Consider the following 19843-nt stretch of genomic DNA (forward strand, 5'->3'; position numbering starts at 1 on the left):
ATAGTCTGTGGCTAGGCCTGGAAGTCCTTAGTATCTAACCCCTCAGAACTCCATCCCTCTGGGGCCCTGTCCACCAAGCAGGGGTCACGAGTCACTACTGACAATCTGTCCTTCTGCATTGTAACAAAACTTCTGTGCAGTAAAAACAGAACACGCCAAAGACCAAGCGGCCTGCGTGTTATGGATAGGTTCCACTCTATGCCAAGCTACAATTCTTCTGCCAGAAACCAGCAGTGGGTGCCTGGACTCTCCTGGAGCCTGTGCCATAGAGCTTTGGGGACACACACTGTAGGTTTGGTGGGTGGTGAAGAGAGGACCTTGCTTCTTATCAGGAGCATGCTTGCTGCCAAGCTTTCTCTCATCAGCTACCCTCCATTCTTCCAATCCTGACTCCAAACTCTCCAGGCCCACGGTTGGTCCCTTCTTGTCCTTTCATAGGGCATCTGATAGCACTGGCCTGCACTGTCATATCTCTGCAGAAGCACTGTGGTCGAAGATAATGTACATTAATACCCCACCTAAAATCCTGAAATAACACACTCCATGCACTTTGCTCACAAGAACTCCTTAAACCTTTACCTTACTCCTTCATATAGGGGCAGTGTGGAATAGAGGGCTAGACCTGAGTTTGAATTCTGACCCAAACCCTTCCTTGCTGTGACCCTGGGGAAGCTGAATTCCTTGCCTGTAAAACAATACTAAGATCTAGCATTTACCTCATAGAGCAGTGAGGAGGAAATGAGATAGTGTATATAATAAAGTAGTCTGCAAACCTCAAAGCAATGTAGAAATGCCAGTTATTATTAGGACTATTCTAACAAGTTCAGCTCACCAGTTTCCTAGCATACATATTACAGACAGAAGAAACTAAGTACTCTGAAAGCAAAAGTTCATAGCACAAGGCACAGGGGAAAAAGACAAACCTCAGGAAGCAGGTGGAAGGATTCAATAGAACCTGAATGTCCAAAAGGAGGCCCTGAACCACAGAGAAGCACCAAGTCCCATCATGCTCAGCAACCTCTGATAAAGAGGAGGTGGGAGAAATGTATTGGATCTTCAGTTATCTGGAAACTCACTCGTGGAACACCAAACAGCTCCCGGCTAGGGAGGCCGGGACATAAACAAGGTGTCTATATCACATCTCATGCTGTTTGTAGCTGCCTTCAAAACACCAGTTTACTGAATTTATTCAGACGTGCCTTAAAGACTTTCCCTGATTCCCCTCGGGAGGGTGTAGTGGAAAGAAGGCTGACATTAGATGCCCTGGGTCTGGGTGGTGGGCCTCTAGCATCATTACAGATCATCTCATCTACTGGAATAGTTTCTGTTTGTAAAAAGAGGCCTAGTAGTCGCCACCTCCCTCATAGGGTCAAACAAGGTAATGGATGTCCAAGTGTTCTGGGAATGATAAACTGGTACATTCTTATAAGCAATCATCTTCTTTTCAATGGAAAACAATGCTCACCGCAAAAACAAAGCCAGGGCATTCAAAACCAGGTAAAAATACTTTTTTCTTTTAATATGCACTTGAAGTCACACTATTTTCTCTAAGACTGTTACTCCAGGCAACAGCTCAGTCTCCACCTCCCAAGGGCATTTTGTAGGAACTGACAAAGATGGAACAGGCATTGACGAAGGGACCCTCAACAGTAAAGGAACAGTGATAACCATTTTCTCAGTTTCAGCTTTGGCATTCGTTTTGTAAATAGTCTGAGGCTGCCTGGTGTACCTGCAAATCTGCACTTTGAAAATGTGTGAAAACCAGAGCTCAATGCAGAAGACAAACCAAAATCCTACCCAAGCCATTTCTTTTCCAGAATCTATCAGCAATATATATGTGTGTATATATAATATCTATCTATTCCTGATGTAAATGTATCACGAATCAGTACTTTTGCACAATATAAATTTGAGATTATCTCTTAAAAATCAATCATCTCAGAAAAGGTCCTTCCTCTTTGATATATATATATTTTTGCCTAAGTCCTAAGTGGACTACAAAATACACAAAAAAGGGACCTCAACAGAATGAATGAATCCAGCACGCCTACCCCCCTGCCTGAACCTGAAGAGCTGTGGTTTGGGGGATTGCTGAAGGGGATTTATGTTATTTCACATAAACTGGTGAGACTTGGGGTGCTCTGGACAAGAATTCAAAAGCAGCAGCAGCAGCTATATCTGCTGAGAGGTTTACGTGGTGCACGTGTGCACACACACACACACACACACACACACACTCACGCACACAGGTACACACAGACACATAAATACACACACAGATCTCCCATCTTTTTTTCAGTGTTTGCGTCACAGGGTTGAGGCCCCTGCCCATGAAAATAAGTTATTTCATATACAGTGCACAAAACATGAAAAGGTAAGAGACTTTCTGTGAAGACCCCCAGAGAGCCATTCTGCATGAGGTCCACGCCTCTCTGAAAGGCGCAAAGGCAGGAGATGGCACCTCCGTCCATTTTCATTAGCTGGACCCCTCCTCTTTGGTCAGAGCTGCCTCGGTGGCCGTGGCTGTGGCTGTGGCTGTGGCTGTTGCTGCTGCCGCGGCCCCCTCCACACCCTCGCTTGCTTTCTCTTCTTCGTCCTCCTCCTGGGGATAGAGGTCTGGGTACTTCTGCATACATTCTTGCATGGCCCGGAACTGATCTACACAATCTGAGCCTTTGACTTCCTCTGTGCTGTAATGGAAACAGGAGAAGGCCGACTTGAACTGTTCTCCACAGGGACCACTGGCCATTCCCCCAAGACACGGGCAGTTCCAATTAATGTCTCCATTGGGCAGTATCAAACCTGCAGGGAGGAGGGAACAGAACTTTAGAATGTCAGAGGTGTTCTCCAAAGGATGGGGGAAAACAAAACTGTCTTGTAGGGATGGGCTGCTGACCACAAGAACTGGGAGGGCCTAGGGAAGTCAGGGGGCTCAGGACCCAGCTCATTCTTGTGCTAGAAGGACTGGCCACAAAGGGGAGAAATCCAGTTTTTCCTGGTTCACTGATAGTGACTGGGTCATGGCCCAGAATCGAAGAATGTTAGAGCTGGAAAGGACCTTACAAATCTCTCTCATCTCACAGGTAAGAGGTGAGGGGTAAGGGTCATGCAGAAAGGTAGTATCAAAGGTAGAACTAGAACCCAGGTCTCAAGTTTCAGTCCAGGGCTCTTTCCTCTATGCCACCTGCTCTCTCCAGGGCCACTTGATAAAGAAACCCCACAGCTCCTAACCAGACCACTCTGAGTGAAAAAGCAGCCAAGAGCACATGGTGGAGGGTCAAGAGCACTGGGTTTGGAATCTGGGGACCTGAGTTCAAATCCCAACTCCTCTCTGGAGTCTCTGGGCAGGCCACTTCACTGACCTGGTGAATTTCTGAGGCCTTTAACTTAACCTGAGTGCTTAACTTTAAGGCCTCTTCTTCCTAGAAACCTGATTTTGATGCCAAATTCCAGATCACTTCCTAAAACAAGAGGCCAATGGGGGGAGGCGGAAGGTAAAGGTTTCTTTATCAGCTCTAAGACCCTATGTGGGACCCCACTTCTTGCCATCTGATGGGACTGTGAGATCAAGGACAGCCATGCATTATGAACCAAGAAAACTAACTGGCTGTGGGGCTGAGAGCTCTAAAACACGGGTGGAGGCCTCCTGGCTGACCCTTCCAGGAGGGTCTTGGCTGCTGGGTGGAAGGCGATGACATGCTAATGACAAACACTGCCTCAGCTGCCATCTCCAAACCCCCCTGCGGGAGCCTCCAGCTCTGGGCACTCTCACTGCCCAGCTGCCCCCCAGGGGCTGTCCCTACTGCACTGACCTCCAGCCACTGGAGGCCAATCTGGCCCACCTCTCAGCAGAGAGGTCTAGATTCCAGAAAGCTCTGAGTCACGAGTCCCAGAGGACCACCGGGGCATCAGACAATTCAACAATGAGAAAAAGGTACCCTCAACCATTATATCTGTACAAAATATATCATGGTTCACTGATTTAATTCTCACTCGAGTCTTCACAAAAGGCAAATGGTTTGATGCTCGAGGGACTAACCCCTGCCAGCCAGCCACCAGGCCCATTCACACAGATAAAAACATTTCTTTTCTGAGATGCCAACTCAGTTTCCTCTGCTAGAGAACCTGGGATGTGTGGCTGGGTGGGAAAAGCACTGACTATGAAGCCAAAGGCCCGAGTTCAAATCCCAGGTCTAATTCTTATCACTGGTTTGACCTTCTCCAGGCTTCAGTGTTCTCTTCTGTAAAGCTCTGAATTCACCACCCTGTAATAAACAACCTGCAAACTTTCTCTAGGAGTCAATCCAGGCAAATGCTGCCCCCTGGAGGTTCTGGTCTGACCGAAGACCTGCCCTCCTTTGAGTCAATCAGATCGTGTGTCTGTGCGCCCACTCCCCTGCACACCCACTGGGGGCTGTGGCTTTACCGAGCCCAGGATGGTGTCACTGCACTGGACCAGACTCGTGAGCCAGTGTGGGAAAAGGAGCCCGTGCCTGGTGGTCTAAAGCCAGGATGCCAGGATAGGGCAGCCAGCAAGAGATATTCACTGGAGGAAAACATTCTCATATCTACCCTTTACAAGACCAAGCTGGTTGGCTGCTTCAACGGGCCTTCCTAAATCTCCATGGCTCCCAGTTGGTATGGAATGCCAGAGCCTCAGAAACTAGGCCAGGATGCACAAGCACTGAGCTTGGAGCCAGGAGGGCCAGGCTCTCTGGCAATGATGCTCCCAGGACCAAACCAGCTGGATGACCCAGGGCATGTCCTTCTCCTCTCTGGGCCTCAGTTTCAAATCCACCCTTGAAAGTGGCCAAGGTGGGGCTGGAAGTACGCAGGTCTCTTTTGCAATCCCTGTCTCTGGGTCCTTCTCTGTAGACCTCCCCCAGCTCCACAAGTCTGTTCTCCACCCTGACTGTGTGTCTGGGAGCTGCCAAGCTGAGCACATCCCCCCTGAGCCCCACCCCTAATAAACATTCTGGCAAGGAAAACCCTGTCCTATATAGCCTTCCAGGTACTTGGGAATAGCAGGAAAATTGTGTTAAAGACTTAATCCAGACAACACCTTCGTCATCTCTCATATGCAAACAATACCAAAGATGGATTCTCCATCATGTTCTATGGCCCACACCAACAATGTCCTCACCTTGTTCCAAAGGGACAAAATTCACTGCATATAATTCTTTTACAAGTCAAAATTATAACAATAATAATCTGTATAAGAAAAAGGTGGCTAAGGCACACCTGACAGTTTATTCCAAGCACTGTCCATTACAACAACCCTCCTACATGGAAAGGAAATGGCCGGTCCCTTTGAATTTGCTGTAACAGGCCCCTGACCTCTTAACACCATTCTTCGGAATTAGACAAGGGGATTCTAATCCACCTCCCTCATGCCCTAATTTGCTATCTCAGGAAAAAAGGAGCAGGCAGAGGCCCTTAGGGCCTCTCCTCTCCTGCCCTATCCTGAGGGCTGGACTGCTCACCTGAAGCCTCCAGGTTCTCTTCCCTAATCTTTGGTCATGCACAAAGAAGGGAAGAAAGCCCCAAACCATCCGTGGCTTAATGCAACTGGCCTACTAATAAACTGACTCGGTTCCTTGTGGGACTGCTTCCCAGAGTCAAGGCTAAATTTCCTGAGTGCTGACTGGTCTGAAGAATCCCTCCAACATCTAGTGGAAATGTGCTTTTCGGATGATGGCAGAGTTCTCTAGCTTTTAAAGATTTAAGAGTTGTTCAGTGGAGTTAAGAAGCAAAAGCCAACTCTTCCTCTCACTCTGACCACCCACAACAGCCTGAGCTTCTCCAGCAAAGACCAGATTGCTTCCCCACCTGTGCAGATGCAGTGAGAGCTGCCATACCTCCACTGCACTCTTGTGGCTAGCCCAGGCCTGAACTGAAAGCCAGGCTGTCAGCAGGATAAGCTCACCAGGGTCTAGTCTAGCTAGAGGAGGGCTTCTTTGCCTGGCATCTGTGAACTTGTTTTAAAATACATTCTGCTAAGTCTATTTCAACATGATTGCTGTCCTTTGTAAGCCAACACATTTCATTTTGTGCTTTATTTAAAAGCATTATTTAAATTTAAATTTTAAAAGCATTTTTCTGAGGAAAGGTCTCCCCAGACCTTACCAGAGCATCACACCCAACCAAAGCTTAAGAACTGCTAGTCTAGAGGAAGGCAAACAGATAGGGGAACAACCTTTAGTTCACTGACGACTTAATAGGGAGAGCTTGTCCAAGGTGGAAGGGGCTGCCTCAGGAGGCAGTGGGGTCCCCACATTTCGTATCTTGAAGCTAAGGCTTTGCCACTGGCTAAAAGAAATGGCCTGCTTGACCTGTGAGGTCCCATGAGGCCTTCTTGCCCTGATGAGTCTTGTCAGAACTTGTGCTCCACTGGGCAGGCCTTCAGGGTCACCTCTATGTCAGACCCCATTATTGCCATGGTTATGCTAAGAGGACTCACCAAATGAGGACATTCTTAACTGCTGACCTGCTCTTACAGCCTTTCATCATGTTAGACTTTCCTAGAGGCACATTAGGTAAGAGAAAGAGAAACAGGACTAGCAGCTGGTCTGATCACTCCAGATATTTTAGAAAACAAAACCCAGCAAAAGCAAAGAGAAGTTTTAGGGATTTCAGGTTACTGAGCGTGGAGATATGGTGACCCTCCTGAAGCTGACCTGCCCCTGCCAGGGCCCTGACCAGCTCCTCGACTGCATGGGAGAACCTCACTCACAGGCTCCTTCTTACAGGGCATGGTGGGTGTGGGGGCAAGTGCTACTGACCATGGTCTTCATAAGGATCGTTGGGGTCATCGGCTACCAGCTCAGCGTTGCTTGGCGTTTCATGGTCTTCTTTGGTCACAAATATAATCCGGTCCTTTCCTGACATTTAGAAGAAAGACCAAAAAGAGTCCCAGCTAAGTATTGAGTTTAACAGCACAGTCTACCACTAAGAGCTGTGGTCTGGCACGAGTCCTGGAATTTTTTATTTTATTTTATTCCGTTTATTCATATACCCAGTGATCAAACATACAGCAGCTAGAGCCCCAGGCCAGGTGTTCCTGCCCTCAGGGAGCTTATGTTCATTTGAAAGGGCATTAATTTTGTTGTTTTTCCTAGTCTTGACCAGGGCTCATGGAACCCTGTGGCACCCCATTCTGTTAAGATGCAAGCTGGAGAGCCAAGACTGGGCACAAGAAAAACTGAGAAAGAATTCTGGGGGAAAAAAAAAACCCAGTGTATGACACAAATGTAAGAAAAATAAACATCTAAGCAAGAGGGAAGAAAGAGTGAGAAGCGCCACCCAGTGACCTTAAATGAGGCAATATTGCTTAGAGGGTAAAGCCGCTAAATTAACCTCCCAGAGAGCAACAGAAGTTGAGAAAATGGCCATAGCTCACATGTATATAACATTTTTCTGTCAGTCATTTTTTAATTGGGTCTGACTCTTCACCCATTTTGGGGTTTTCTTGGCAAAGATACTGGAGCGATTTACCATTTCCTTCTCCAACTTATTTTACAGATGAGGAAACTGAGGCAAACAGGGTGAAGTGACTTGCCCAGGGTCACACAGCTAGGAAGTATCTGAGGTCACATTTGAACTCAGGTCTTCCTGACTTCGGTGCTCTAGCTACTGTGCCACCCAGCTGCCCACATAACAATTCACAAAAGGTTTTCCTCACAACAACTCTGAGAAGTGGTTAGTATATTATTCCCATTTGACAGTTTAAGAAATTGAGGTTCATAGCAGCTGTGAGTTTCCTACAAGGCTGGGTATCAGAGGTGGGCGCTCTGATTTCAAACCCTGCTACTCTACCAAACCACATCTCTCTTCCTGAAAGGACTCAGGCCTATGATTAGCTATGACAGGACTGGAGAGGTCAAACTAAGTCCTGGCCTGATGGAAGAAGCTGTTAAATTGCTCTTTCCTGGATCGAATAATGTCATGGGAGAGTGTGGGTCCGAGTTATTCAGTCAGCCCTTACTGACTGTCCACTGCACCCTATCTGGAAAGTGCACACACCTTGTCTTGTTCTGGTCCAGGAGTCACTGTACATGTCAGAGATGAAGATGAGTTACCAAGCAGTTAAGTGCACTGCAGAGCCCAGATCGACATGGCAGACAGTCAGTGTGTGAACAGACTACACTGGGGAGGCATCCTGGGCTGGCAGAGTTGGGAGGCCCACTCTTCTCATCCTAGTTTTGCTGGGCGACCTTGGACAAGTCCCTCAAAGCCTCTGTACCTGCTTCCTCATTACAACCACGTATTTTAGAATTTCAAAGCAAGTTGCAAAATTTTTAAAAGTGATCGGCTGTTGTGTAGGAATGAGGGGGATGGATTAAATTATTTCTTTTTTCTTCTCTTTTTTTGCATCACTTTGGACCCAGACTCACCCACTTCTGCAAGGCAAAAAAAGGGTAGATTATCCTTTCTGGCTCTGCCATGCTGATCTGAGGCTGCTGGATGTTAACTTCGCTGTGGGGGTGGGAGATGCCTTGAGAGAGGGCTGCCCTCAACCCTGAGTCCTCAAGGACCTGCCCACACGGTGGAGGTGGAACAGACAAGAGAGATGAAGACCAGTGACCAAGCTGTGGTCTGTACTGTGGTGCTCACAGAATCAGCAATCCATCAACATCTGTGAAGCATGTCCTACGTTCCAGGCACCAGGCCAAGGCTGGGTAGCCTCGGGGTCCCCACCCATAAGAGGATGGGACTGGAAGAGAGGAGCTCTAATAGCCCCAAAGCTCGAACAGTCTGGAATCCAGGGGCCCCTTTGTACACCAAGATTCTGCCCACAGGGTCACATGCGAAAGAAATAAGGAACGAGTTCGATTTCTTCAAATGGTACCTCAAGAGCCAGCACATGATTAAGGGCCATTTTCTCCTGGAAAAATAACACAAACAGGATAAAAACCACCCTAGATCCTGGAAGGTTTCGTGAGAGCAGATGGGACTCTGGCACCTGCTTCTGAACTTTTAAGGCCGTCTCTATCCTGAGGAGCTTGAGTGTAGAGTTTGTAACTACTGAGAGAATTATGGAAGCCAAAAGGTTGGAGGGGTCCTTATGGTCACATCCCATCTGTCCATCTATGATAAGGAGTAATGATAATATTCATATAGCACCTATAATGTGCCAGGCACCATGAAGTATTTTACAAATATTACCACATTTGATCTTAATAACCCCGGGGCGGGGGGGAGAGGTGTTGTTATTATTCCCATTTTACAAATGAGGAACCAGAGGCAGATGTAGGTAAAGTGACTTGCCCAGGGCCACACAAGCAGTAAGTGCCTGAGGTCACACTTGGACTCAGTTCTTCCACACTCCAGGCCCAGTGTTCTATCCACTCTGCCACCCAGCTGCCCCCTCCAACTGTCTGTCCATCTGTCCAATGAACATGTATTAATCTTACATCCAACTTCCAGCCAACAACAGCCACTCTACAACCCCCTGCTGTGGTCATACAGCCCACTGGAAAGAGCCAAAGATCTGGGCTCAGGAGAGGATGTGGGTGGAAAGCCCAGGTCTTGGGTCACTACAGTTCCCTCATCTGCCCAATGAGCAGTCTGAGGCTGGACCTTGATAACTGCAGGGGTCACTTCTAGCTCCCAATCCATGGTCCTGGCCAGGGTGGGGAATCCATACAGGGTGATGTGGGCTAACCAAGAGTACTCTACCTGGCCTTGAGAGCCCAGAAAGTCTCTGCTCTTTCTGGCTAAAGTCACCCTCCATCCAACACACTTCCCCTCTCTTTACCATGGGCATCCTCCTACCTGGTAATCCTTCTCCTGCTCCTTTTCTGAAGCTCTCGTCCCTCAGGACTTCTAGATTTGGCACATTTCAGGCTAGAACCTTCCACTTTCTGAGCTGTCTGTGAGTTCAGGAGTGGCAGAGTCATGAGCCTGCCTGAACAGAAAGCCTCGCCTTCCTAATCATCAGAGTTGCCCTGACCCCTTGGCTGTGCCAGTTGTCCGGACCCTGGGACTGCCTGAGCTGCCCTGAAACAGAGACCCAGGCGTCAGAGCTCCTCCCACAGTCCAAGGACCAAGCTGCTGAGGCTCCCCACTCACAGACCTTCCCTATCCTTCACATGAAGAGGCTCAGGGCTGCTCCCATCTGGAGGTGCAGGGCCTGGCCCCAGCAGTCTTTCCAGGGTAGCCTTCCCTTGTCACTCCTGTCTCCTATGCTGTTGGGTGCCTCTGGTTAAAAGCCACACAACCTTCTCTTGTAGACTGTTCTTTAAGCTCGCCAAATAAAAGTAGTCCCTGCTTTTTGGCACTGACTAGTTCACTGGGCTAGCCCCTGATCCCACTAGCTCTCCCACAACAGGCAAGACCCAGGCCCTCTGAATTGTACCTGCTTCTTTGTCTCTTAACACGGGAATAGTAACCCATCCCCTCCAACCCACAAACCTGACAGGGCGGTAGAACACAGCTCTTCTGCCTGGCAGCACCTCCTCTTATAAGCCCAGGGTGGGCAGTGGTCATCAATCCCTGCTGGAGCCTGGGCCAGAATCACTCTTCCAGTCTCATTCTCTAAGCTAAATCAAGCCAGTCTAATCTCTTCTTCTACAGCCCTTGGGATACCTAAAAGCAGGGATCACATCATCTCTTCAACGGTGCCTCGGATGATATTTCACACTCACATCCTTTCTTCAAACAGGGCTCCCAGAAGGGAACATAATAGTCTAGAAGAGGGAGATGGTGGATAGAATCTATGTGTTACACTATTATCTCACTACATCCTCATTTTACAGGGGAGGAAACTGAGGAAAGCAGAAATGAAATGACTTGCCCAGGGTCACACAGCAGTGTCTGAGGCCAAATTTAACTCAGGTCTTCCTGCCCCCAGGCTTCACCAGGGTAGATGACTGGTCTCTTCTCTTGACTTGGCCACTAAACGTGCTGGCTCTTTTAGACCCTCTTTAAATGTCTCAGGAGCTTCTGCGCCAACAGCCTTGACCTCGCAGGCTATCCAGGCAGTGGCTGGATTAACTCGATTTTAGCCAGTCAGAGCTAACCCGTTGGTGAGGCTCTCTTGTGCCCTCCCACAGCAGACTCACAGGCCCGCCAGGCCCAAGCTGCATCTTGAGACTCATTCTCACCCTTCATTTTGAGGATGTGGAGCCTGGAGCTCAGGGAGAAGGAAAGACTGATTTAGGCTGAGAACTAGTCCTCCTACTTCCTTGTCCAGAGCCCACGGTCAAAGCGGAGGCTCTTGATGGGAGCTCGGAGGTGGAGATCAATGCCTCACCCCACACCTGAGTCCCTGCCTCCAGGTTGCCTGACCAGGGGCTATCTGGTCTCTGCTGGAAGACTCCAGGGAGAGGGCACTGCTGAACGTGGACGAGGACGCCCTGATCCTTTACTAGACAACTCTAACGGCTCAGACACGCCTCGCCTCCTCATAATGTCACTGACTTGTTTTTAATTTCAGCTCTATGAAGCATCTCTAATAGGTCTGCTCCTTTCTTCTACAGGACAAGGCTTCAGAAACGTGAATGCAGCTAGAGATCCCCAAACACCCATCTTACTAGGAATCATTCACAAGAGGACAGAGCACGTGCCCAGAGGGATCTGACAGGTGTCCACCCAATACAGTGTGCGATAAGACCAACCGCAGTGCGTCACTGACCTTGGACAGATCCCTCTCCTCCTCTGGGTCTGTTTCATTTTTCATGAAGTAAGGGTCTTGTCAGGGCCTGCCTTGTTGGCCAGTGCTGAAGAACTGAAACAAAGCTGGCTGCACAAGATGTTTATGAGCCACGGGAGGAATTCTCACCAGGATTGAAGGGCAGGTCCAGGGAGCCCTACACGAGCAAAGGCTCTGAAACAAAGGCCAGATGACGGAGTATTCCGAGCTATCTCCAGGTTCAGTGCACTCATCTTATAGAAGAGATTGACTTTTGTGTAGAGGTTCAAAGGCCTGCCCGCCTCCTGCCCAAATATAAAGCAAGGAGAGCTTTTTCTGAGGGACAAAGCTCTTTTATACCCTCTGAAGGAGCCTGACTCTTCAAGAAGCCAGTAGTCAGAAGTCAGTAAAAACCAGTTTAGGGGCAGCTAAGTGGTATAGGAGATAGAGTACCAGCAAGACTCATCTTTATGAGTTCAAATCTGACCTCACACTTATTAGCTGGGTGACTCAAGGCAATCACCCCATTTGCCTCAATTTCCTCATCTGTAAAATGAGCTGGTGAAGGAAACCACTCCAGTGTCTCTACCAAGAAAACCCCAAACGGGGTCATAAAGAGTTGGACACAACTGATGAACAACAATAAAAACTAGTTTGGCTAATGATAAGCAAAGGTGAATAGGTTTAATAGGCTGTGGTTTGTAAGGAAGATGATGCCATGTCTTACAGATGAATTGGATTTAAGTGAGGCAGAGTGGTGCAGTCATCAGCTTCCCTCTTCCCTCTGGAGCATCTGGGTTCAGTGGCCAGATACCGACCAGGGCTTCTAGGCTTAATAGGTGAGAGGTTTGAAGAGCAGCCAGTCTGCTGACCTTTCCATGCTGCTCGATGAGCTGACTCAGAAGCCCCTTCTCACCCCTCTTCTCAGTCAGCTGCACATTACTTTTCCTCCTGCAGACCTCACATAGTCCTTTCTCCCCAACTGTCTGTATTTTATAGTCATGGCGATTTATTCTCTTCTCTTCACTGCCTCTGAGTATCTGCTCCTTCCTACCACAAGACAAGGACACAGTGAGAAGACTTGGTAAAACAGCTTGTAACTGGAAAGAACCAGGTCCATGTGGGTGGAGAGTTACCACCTGCTGGCAGTAGCATTGTGGGGGAGGCCAGAAGGGAGCCGCCTCCAGGAGTCTGAAGTCCAGTCCCTCCCTCGACAGCCTAGACACAGACACCATCCAGAGGGACCTGGTGACTAAAGGAATGTGATTCAGAGAAAAAGGAACCGATAAGCCAGCTGTGAATGTTCTCCAGTTACAAAGAGTCTGGGTTTAAAAAATGGAAAGGCAGGGAAAATCCAGGCAGGTCAGGCTGCAAATGATAAGAAGGCAGTTTCTGCTGGATATGGCAGGATCACACCTGACACCCAGTGGTTAGGAAGGCATGCTTGCTTTCGGGGTCTGAATTGGGGACTTGACAAGTGCAGAGAGCTCTCAGTGAAGAAAATGCTGCTGAGAACCTGCCACACTTGCAGAGCTTTTGGTTTTAGCCAGGTTATGTCTCAGCACCATTATGTTCATGGAGGGGGTGGGCAGCAGAATGCTGCCTGCACTGGAAATAACAGAAGCATTCTGCAAGCCCTAGAGAGCCACACACATGTGGGTTATGATCACTGCAGCAGAACCAGTACTGAGCAAAGACAAGGGGGTAGCCAGTCACCCATCCCACCCCTATCTCAACACTGCAGGATGAAAAGTCTCTGCCAGGCCTCTGAGATCATCTGACTCTGAATGATCTGTCCTACTGATCCTTCTCCTGTACTTTAGGCTCCAGCCAAACTAGGCCACTCGATGTCCCTTGGTCTTGTCCTTTCTCCCTGCACTCCCCATTCCCTTCCCATCCTCCTCCCCCACTCCGGATTCTCCATCTTCAAGACCAATTCAGATGTTACTTCTCCAATGAAACATTCCCAGATTTCCATTTTTACCATTTAAAAAATCTGTAAGCTTAACACAATGTCAAAAGCTAAGGAAAATAATGCAAAATGCAGGTATAAAATGATGTTTGAGAAAATTAGAGTGCCAAAGGTTGGGTGGAGGCTAAATGACCATTTGGGCAGTGTTAGCTGAAAAGATAAATGTCCCTATACCCAGGCCTCAGGGTGATCAGAGAATCTCAGAATAGGAAAGGACCTCAGGAGGTCATCTAGTCCAGGGGTGGGAAACTTGTGGCCTCCAGGTCACATGTGGACCTTGGTCTGAATCCAAACTTTGGATTGGCCGCACCTGGGCACCTAGAGGGCCACAGGTTCCCCTCTTCTGATCTAGTCATAGTTATCTAGCCCTCCCCTGAGCTCCCACCATCTTGTGGGTGCCTCTCCCATTTTACCTTTTGGGGGAGGCTGTCACAACTTTAGAAAGAGACTGCAGTTACTGATGGATTATTATTAACTTTGTTACTCCTCACTGCACCCCTTTCCTCCCAACCCCAAAAGCCCAGTACTTGGCACAGGTTTTTTGAGACGGTAAGCACCCATTCACATTCACTCCACAAGCATGTGAATGAATTTCTCTTGCACCGCCCATTCAACCCACAAGCACCGTTTAACAACAAAATGCATCTGCTGGGGGCTGGATGCCTGCTCATTCATTCATCAAGCACCTGAAAGAAATCGGTTGGGGGGCTGAAGTGTGCACCTGCACTCGGCAGGCGTGCTCTATGAATTAATGATTAACGCACTTAAGGAATAATTCCATAAGAAGTTATGGAACATGAAAGTGAGCTCAAGGGTTTAACCACCGGCATCAGTTTGGACAGTAAGGACGGCTCACCAAGTTCAAGAAAGCCAAGGCAGCCCAAGTAGGTCTGGGCAAAGGCATGGCACGAAGACATGAGCCTGACCCACAAATCCCACGGGGATCAGCATTGATCAAGCTTTTAGGAGTCCTGGGGAAGTGGCGGGGACTCCTCCCGAGTCAGGGCGCCAAAGCCCGCAAGGCAGAGGGCCACTGCATACGGATGGGCTGCGGTGCGGGGCGCAAGGGCACTCTCGGGGCTGAAGCGCCGTCCGAGAGGGCTTGTAATTACATAATGATGGTCTCCATGATGACCTTGGGAACTCTGCCATGTGTATATCCGTAGGTGAAGGTCATTCCTTGGGGCCACTAGGACATTGGACCCCTCACCTTGCCTGGCTTGGGGATGAAATCTACCAACCTGACTTGCTCCAGGAAGGGTGCTTAAGAAGCAAAAGGTCCAGCTTCATTTTACGGAATCTGGAGGGGAAATGACTAGTGCAAGGTCGCCCGGGGAGTTAACGGTGGCGTCTGGGCTGCAAACCTCGGCTGCCTCCTGCAAGGAGGTCTCCCGGCTGCCTCGAGTTTGGGGGGCCGCCTACAAAGCCCCCGGGTTAACTTTCCGACCCCGCTGGGGGGGTGGCACGTGCCCGGGGAGGAGGCCCCAGGCTCGGGGTGGATCTAGGAGGCGGGGAAGGACCCTGGAGCACGCCGCGCGGCTGGGGTGCCGGCCGCCGGCTGCAGCAGCCCGGGCTGAGCCATGCGTGGCGCGCTCCAACAGCCGGGGCCCAAACCTTCGATCGGCCGCGCGCCCGCCCGCGCCTGCGCCCGCCGCGGAGGGGGCCGCGTGTCCCCTCCAGGCCCTCGTCCGCCCCGTCTCCTTAGCAGCCCCCCGGCCGCGCCTCCTACCCGCCCCCCCCCCCCCCCCCAACCTCCCCACTTCCCCTCGGCCCGGCCGCTCGCACCTTCCTGCCGGCAGTAGGACATGGCTGAGGCCCGACGGCTCCCGTGGCTCCGGCTCCGACCCGCTCCCCACGCTAGTCGCTTTGGCCTCGCGGTGGCCACCAGACGCCGTGATCTCTCTACGGGCTCCGCCCCCCTTCCCAGAGCCTGCCCCGCGGCGCACCAGCCGGGCCGCTCCCTCCGTACCGCCGGCCAGCCAGGCGCCCAGCGGCCTACGCCTCCCGAGCTCCTCTAGCCCTAGGAAACTACATGTCCCAGAAGGACGTAGGCCGGGCCAGGCGGAAGGGCCTCCCAACATAGAAGACTACGTTTCCCAGGAAACCTTGCAGTGCGCAGGCGCAGTAAAGACGTTAGGTTGTCGTGGGTGGTAACTTTGTAGCAGCAAGCCCAGCCTTGTTCCTCAGAGTTAGTGCTTTCGCAGCCGAGGAGAGAGGGCCACGTTTTCCCGGCTCGTGGAGCTCCCGCTACTTCCCCGGCCAATTGCAGGTCTGCCCGCCGCCCTTCGGCATCCTTGCCCTGCTCTGGAGACTGAGGCCGCTGCAGTTCGAGGCTGACCATGTCCTGGAATGTAAGTGTATGCCGGCTGCCCCACCCAGCCGGATTCCTCCCGCTCTGCTCCCCGAAGCTGGCCCGGGGTCTCCGCGGCTGCAGTTCTGGGGGCCCCCCCCGGGAGCCGCGTCTTGCTGCCTGCCCCGCCCTCCTGCATGCTCCCCTCCGCTTTGTCCCTTGGGTGATCGGGCTGCTGCGGGTTCTCTTTGGGCCACTTGAGCTGCGAGTTGAGCACCGATCTCAACTTTCGTGCTGGGACTGGGTGGGGTGGGCCCCTCCCTCCTGTGCCACTTTTTCTTATAAAGGTGGGAGGGAGCGGCTAGCTGCTGAAATGACTCACTGTGGCTTCAGAGGATTTCAAATCTGGAAGAGCTTTTACAGATTATTTTATTTTTTTTTAAATAAAAATTTTTTTTCAACGAACAAGTCTGTTTTTCTCCCTCTCCCCTCTTTTTTAAAAGTTAATTTATTTTTAGTTTTTAGCACTCATTTCTACAAAATTTTAAGTTCCAGATTTTCTCCGCATCTCTCCCCTCTCCTCTACCCCAAGATGGCATGCATTCTGATTTACCCCTACCCCCCAGTCTGCCCTCCCTTCTATCGCTCCCCCCATCCCCTTACCCCTTATTTTCTTGTGGGGCAAGATGGATTTCTCTATCCCATTGCCTGTATATCTTACTTCCCAGTTGCATGTAGAAACAGTTTTTAACATCTGTTTTTAAAACTGAGTTATAAATTCTCTCCCTTCCTCCCTCCCCACCCGCCCTCATTGAGAAGACAAGCAATTTAATATAGATTATACGTGTGTAGTTATGCATAACATTTCCGTAGTACTTATATTGTGAAAGACTAACTAGATTTTCCTCCATCCTATCCCAGCCCCCCTCATTTATTCTGTTTTCTCCTTTGACCCTGTCCCTTTGCAAAGCGTTTGTTTCTGACTACCCCCTCCCCCAATCTGCCCTCCCTTCTGTCACCCCCCCTTTTTATCCCGTTCCCCCCTTACTTTCCTCTAGGGTGCAGTACGTCTAAGTGTGAGTGTGTATGTTATTTCCTCCTTAAGCCAAATCTGATGAGAGTAAGGTTCACTCATTCCCTCTCATCTCCCCCCTTTTCCCCTCCATTGTGAAACCTTTTTCTTGGCTCTTTTATGTGAGATAATTTACCCCATTCTCTCTCTCTCCCTTTCTTCTCCCAATATATTCCTCTCTCGCCTCTTAATTTTATTTTTTAGATATCTTCCCTTCATATTCAACTCACGCTGTGCCTGCCATCCATCCATCCATCCATCCATCCATCCATCCATCCATCCATCTATCTATCTATATCTGTCTATCTACCTATCTACTTATCTGTCTATTTCCTCCAACTGTCTTAATACTGAGAAAGGTCTCATGAGTTACAAATATCGTCTTTCCATGTGGGAATGTAAACAGTTCAACTTTACTAAGTCCCTTATCATTTCTCTTTTCTGTTTACCTTTTCATGCTTCTCTTGAGTTTTGTATTTGAAAGTCAAATTTTCTATTCAGTTCTGTTTTTTTCAGCAAGAATGTTTGGAAGTCCTCTATTTCAATGAATGTCCATTTTTTCCCCTGAAGTATTGTACTCAGTTTTGCTGGGTACACGATTCTTGGTTTTAATCCTACCTCCTTTGACCTCCAAAATATCATATCTAAATCCTTTTATCCTTTAATGTAGAAGCTGCTAGATCTTGTGTTATCCTGATTGTGTTTCTACAATACTCAAATTGTTTCTTCCTGACTGCTTGCGATATTTTCTCCTTAACCTGGGAACTCTGGAATTTGGCCACAATATTCCTAGGAGTTTTCCTTTTGGGCTCTATTTCAAGAGGCAATTCATGTATTCTTACAATTTCTGTTTTACTCTCTGGTTCTAGAATATCAGGGCAGTTTTCCTTGATAATTTCTTGAACGATGATGTCTAGGCTCTTTTTTTTTTTATCATGGCTTTCAGGTAATCCAGTAATTTTAAAATTATCTCTCCTGGATCTATTTTCTAGGTCAGTGGTTTTTCCAGTGAGATATTTTGCATTGTTTTCTATTTTTTCATTCTTTTGGTTCAGTTTTATAATATCTTGGTTTCTCATAAAGTCATTAGCTTCCATTTGCTCCATTCTGATTTTGAAGGAATTATCTCTTCAGTGCGCTTTTGGATCTCCTTTTCCATTTGGCCAATTTTGCTTTTTAAGGATTCTTCTCCTTGGATTTTTGAAACTCTTTTGTCATTTGGAGGTTATTTTCTTCAGTATTTTGTTGGGTCTCCTTTAGCAGGCTTTTTACTCGTTTTTCTTGATTTTCTTGCGTCATTCTCATTACTCTTCCCAATTTTTCTTCTCCTTCTCTTACTTGACTTTCAAAATCCTTTTTAAGCTCTTTGATGACCTGCAACCAATTCATATTTTTCTTGGAGGCTTTGATGCAGGAGCATTGACTTTGTTATTGCCTTTTGGATCTATGTTTTGATCTTCTTTGTCACCAGAATAATTTTATAGTCTGTGTTTTTTTTTATGCTGTTTACTCATCTTCCCAGCCAAATACTTGAGACTTCCTAACTCCCTGTCAGAGCAGGACTCTGTTTCCAGTGGGGGTGGGTATGAGTGTGGGTGTACTGTCCTAGGCTTCTGGGGATTTATATCAGCCGCTGGATCCCCTACCCTCTATGGGCCCATAGCTCTGGAAGCAGCCACCACCACCACAACCACCTCCACTGCCCTGGGGCTGGGGCTGGACCTTGGGCTCCTCTTTCACCCAGGTCCCACAGAGTTCCCCCACTCATGTTGTTCTCGGCATTTGTGGGTTGAGAAGTCTGGAAATTGCCACAGCAGTCAGCGATTCAGTCCCCAGAGGCCTGCTCTGGCTCTGTCTGAGCCTGGCACAGCCTACCTGCACTGCGCTTTGCTCCCAGCCCAGCGCGATGTTGGCCTTCCAGGCTGTCTTGGACTGGAGATGTGTGTCGCTCTGTCATTTTGTGGCTTCTGCAAGTTCTGGAATTTGTTTATAGTCATTTTTTTATGGGGTTTGGGGGCAAGCTCAAGCAAGTCCCTGTTTTACTCCACCATCTTGGCTCTGCCCCCACTTATAACAAATAGTTGGCCATGTCCAGAAAATACCTCTATCTGCCCCTTAAGTCCATCATCACCTCTCTGTGGGGAGATGGGTAGCATGCTTCATCATAGATCCTCTGGAATTAGGGTTGGTCACTTTTTGAGAAGCCATGGTCGCATATGTTGGAAACTATCAAATAGGAAATCATAAGCTAGAATTCCAGTTCAGATTGACTGGCTTTGTGACCATGAATAAGTCAGTTAACAATTCTAAGTTTATGCTTCCCAATCTCAGAATGGTAATAACTCAGTAAATATTAAGTTCCTACTGTGTGCAAAGCCTGTAGAGGATAGAACACTGGGCTTTTGAATCAGGCAGACCTGGGTTCAGAATCTGTGTCTGGCCCTTACTGCAGCTCAGTGGTGCAGTGAATAAAGCCCTGGACCTAGAGTCAGGAAGACTTAAGATCAAATCCAGCCCTTGAGTTCACAATCCTCTGTGACACTGGGCAAGTCACTGAATGTCTTTCTGCCTCAGTTCCCCATCTAAAAAATGGGGATAATCATAGCCCTACCTCACAAGAACTGTGAGAATCAAATGAGATGTTTGTGGAATGCTTAGCACAGTCCCTGGCTCACGCAGGTGCTGTATAAATGCTTATTTCCCTCTTCCTTCCATCTTTATTGGCAACAAGATCCTGGACAAGTCACTTAACAGCTTTACACCTCAGTCTTCCCACCTGTAAAGTGAGGGGGAGAGGGAGTAGACTGTTTGGCTTTTAATCTCTAAATCAGTACTTCTGTCGGTGATTCTGTGACACAAAAACAGAAAGCCACTGAC

General features: G+C 48.7%; 2 protein-coding genes across 2 annotated transcripts in view; one reads left to right on the plus strand and one right to left on the minus strand.

The window, feature by feature from the left end:
* The window catches only part of TMEM43 (transmembrane protein 43), a 350998-nt gene that overhangs the window by 313344 nt on the left and 17811 nt on the right, over positions 1-19843 (plus strand). Inside the window, exon 2 of the mRNA XM_069083857.1 lies at positions 15794-15955. Coding sequence (XP_068939958.1) covers positions 15944-15955 — 12 coding nt within the window. The 5' untranslated portion in view covers positions 15794-15943. The remainder of the gene's footprint in view (positions 1-15793; positions 15956-19843) is intronic.
* Positions 1495-15753, minus strand: CHCHD4 (coiled-coil-helix-coiled-coil-helix domain containing 4). The gene is made up of 3 exons (XM_069083858.1): positions 15390-15753; positions 6783-6881; positions 1495-2802 (listed from the first exon to the last, which is right to left on the minus strand). The coding sequence occupies exons 1-3, from the start codon at positions 15409-15411 to the stop codon at positions 2477-2479; spliced, it is 447 nt and encodes a 148-aa protein (XP_068939959.1). The 5' UTR covers positions 15412-15753; the 3' UTR covers positions 1495-2476.

This window comes from Petaurus breviceps, unplaced genomic scaffold (assembly GCF_028583685.1).
Source record: "Petaurus breviceps papuanus isolate PSGF00001 unplaced genomic scaffold, PetGlider_PUasm1.0 174, whole genome shotgun sequence".
NCBI lineage: Eukaryota > Metazoa > Chordata > Mammalia > Diprotodontia > Petauridae > Petaurus > Petaurus breviceps.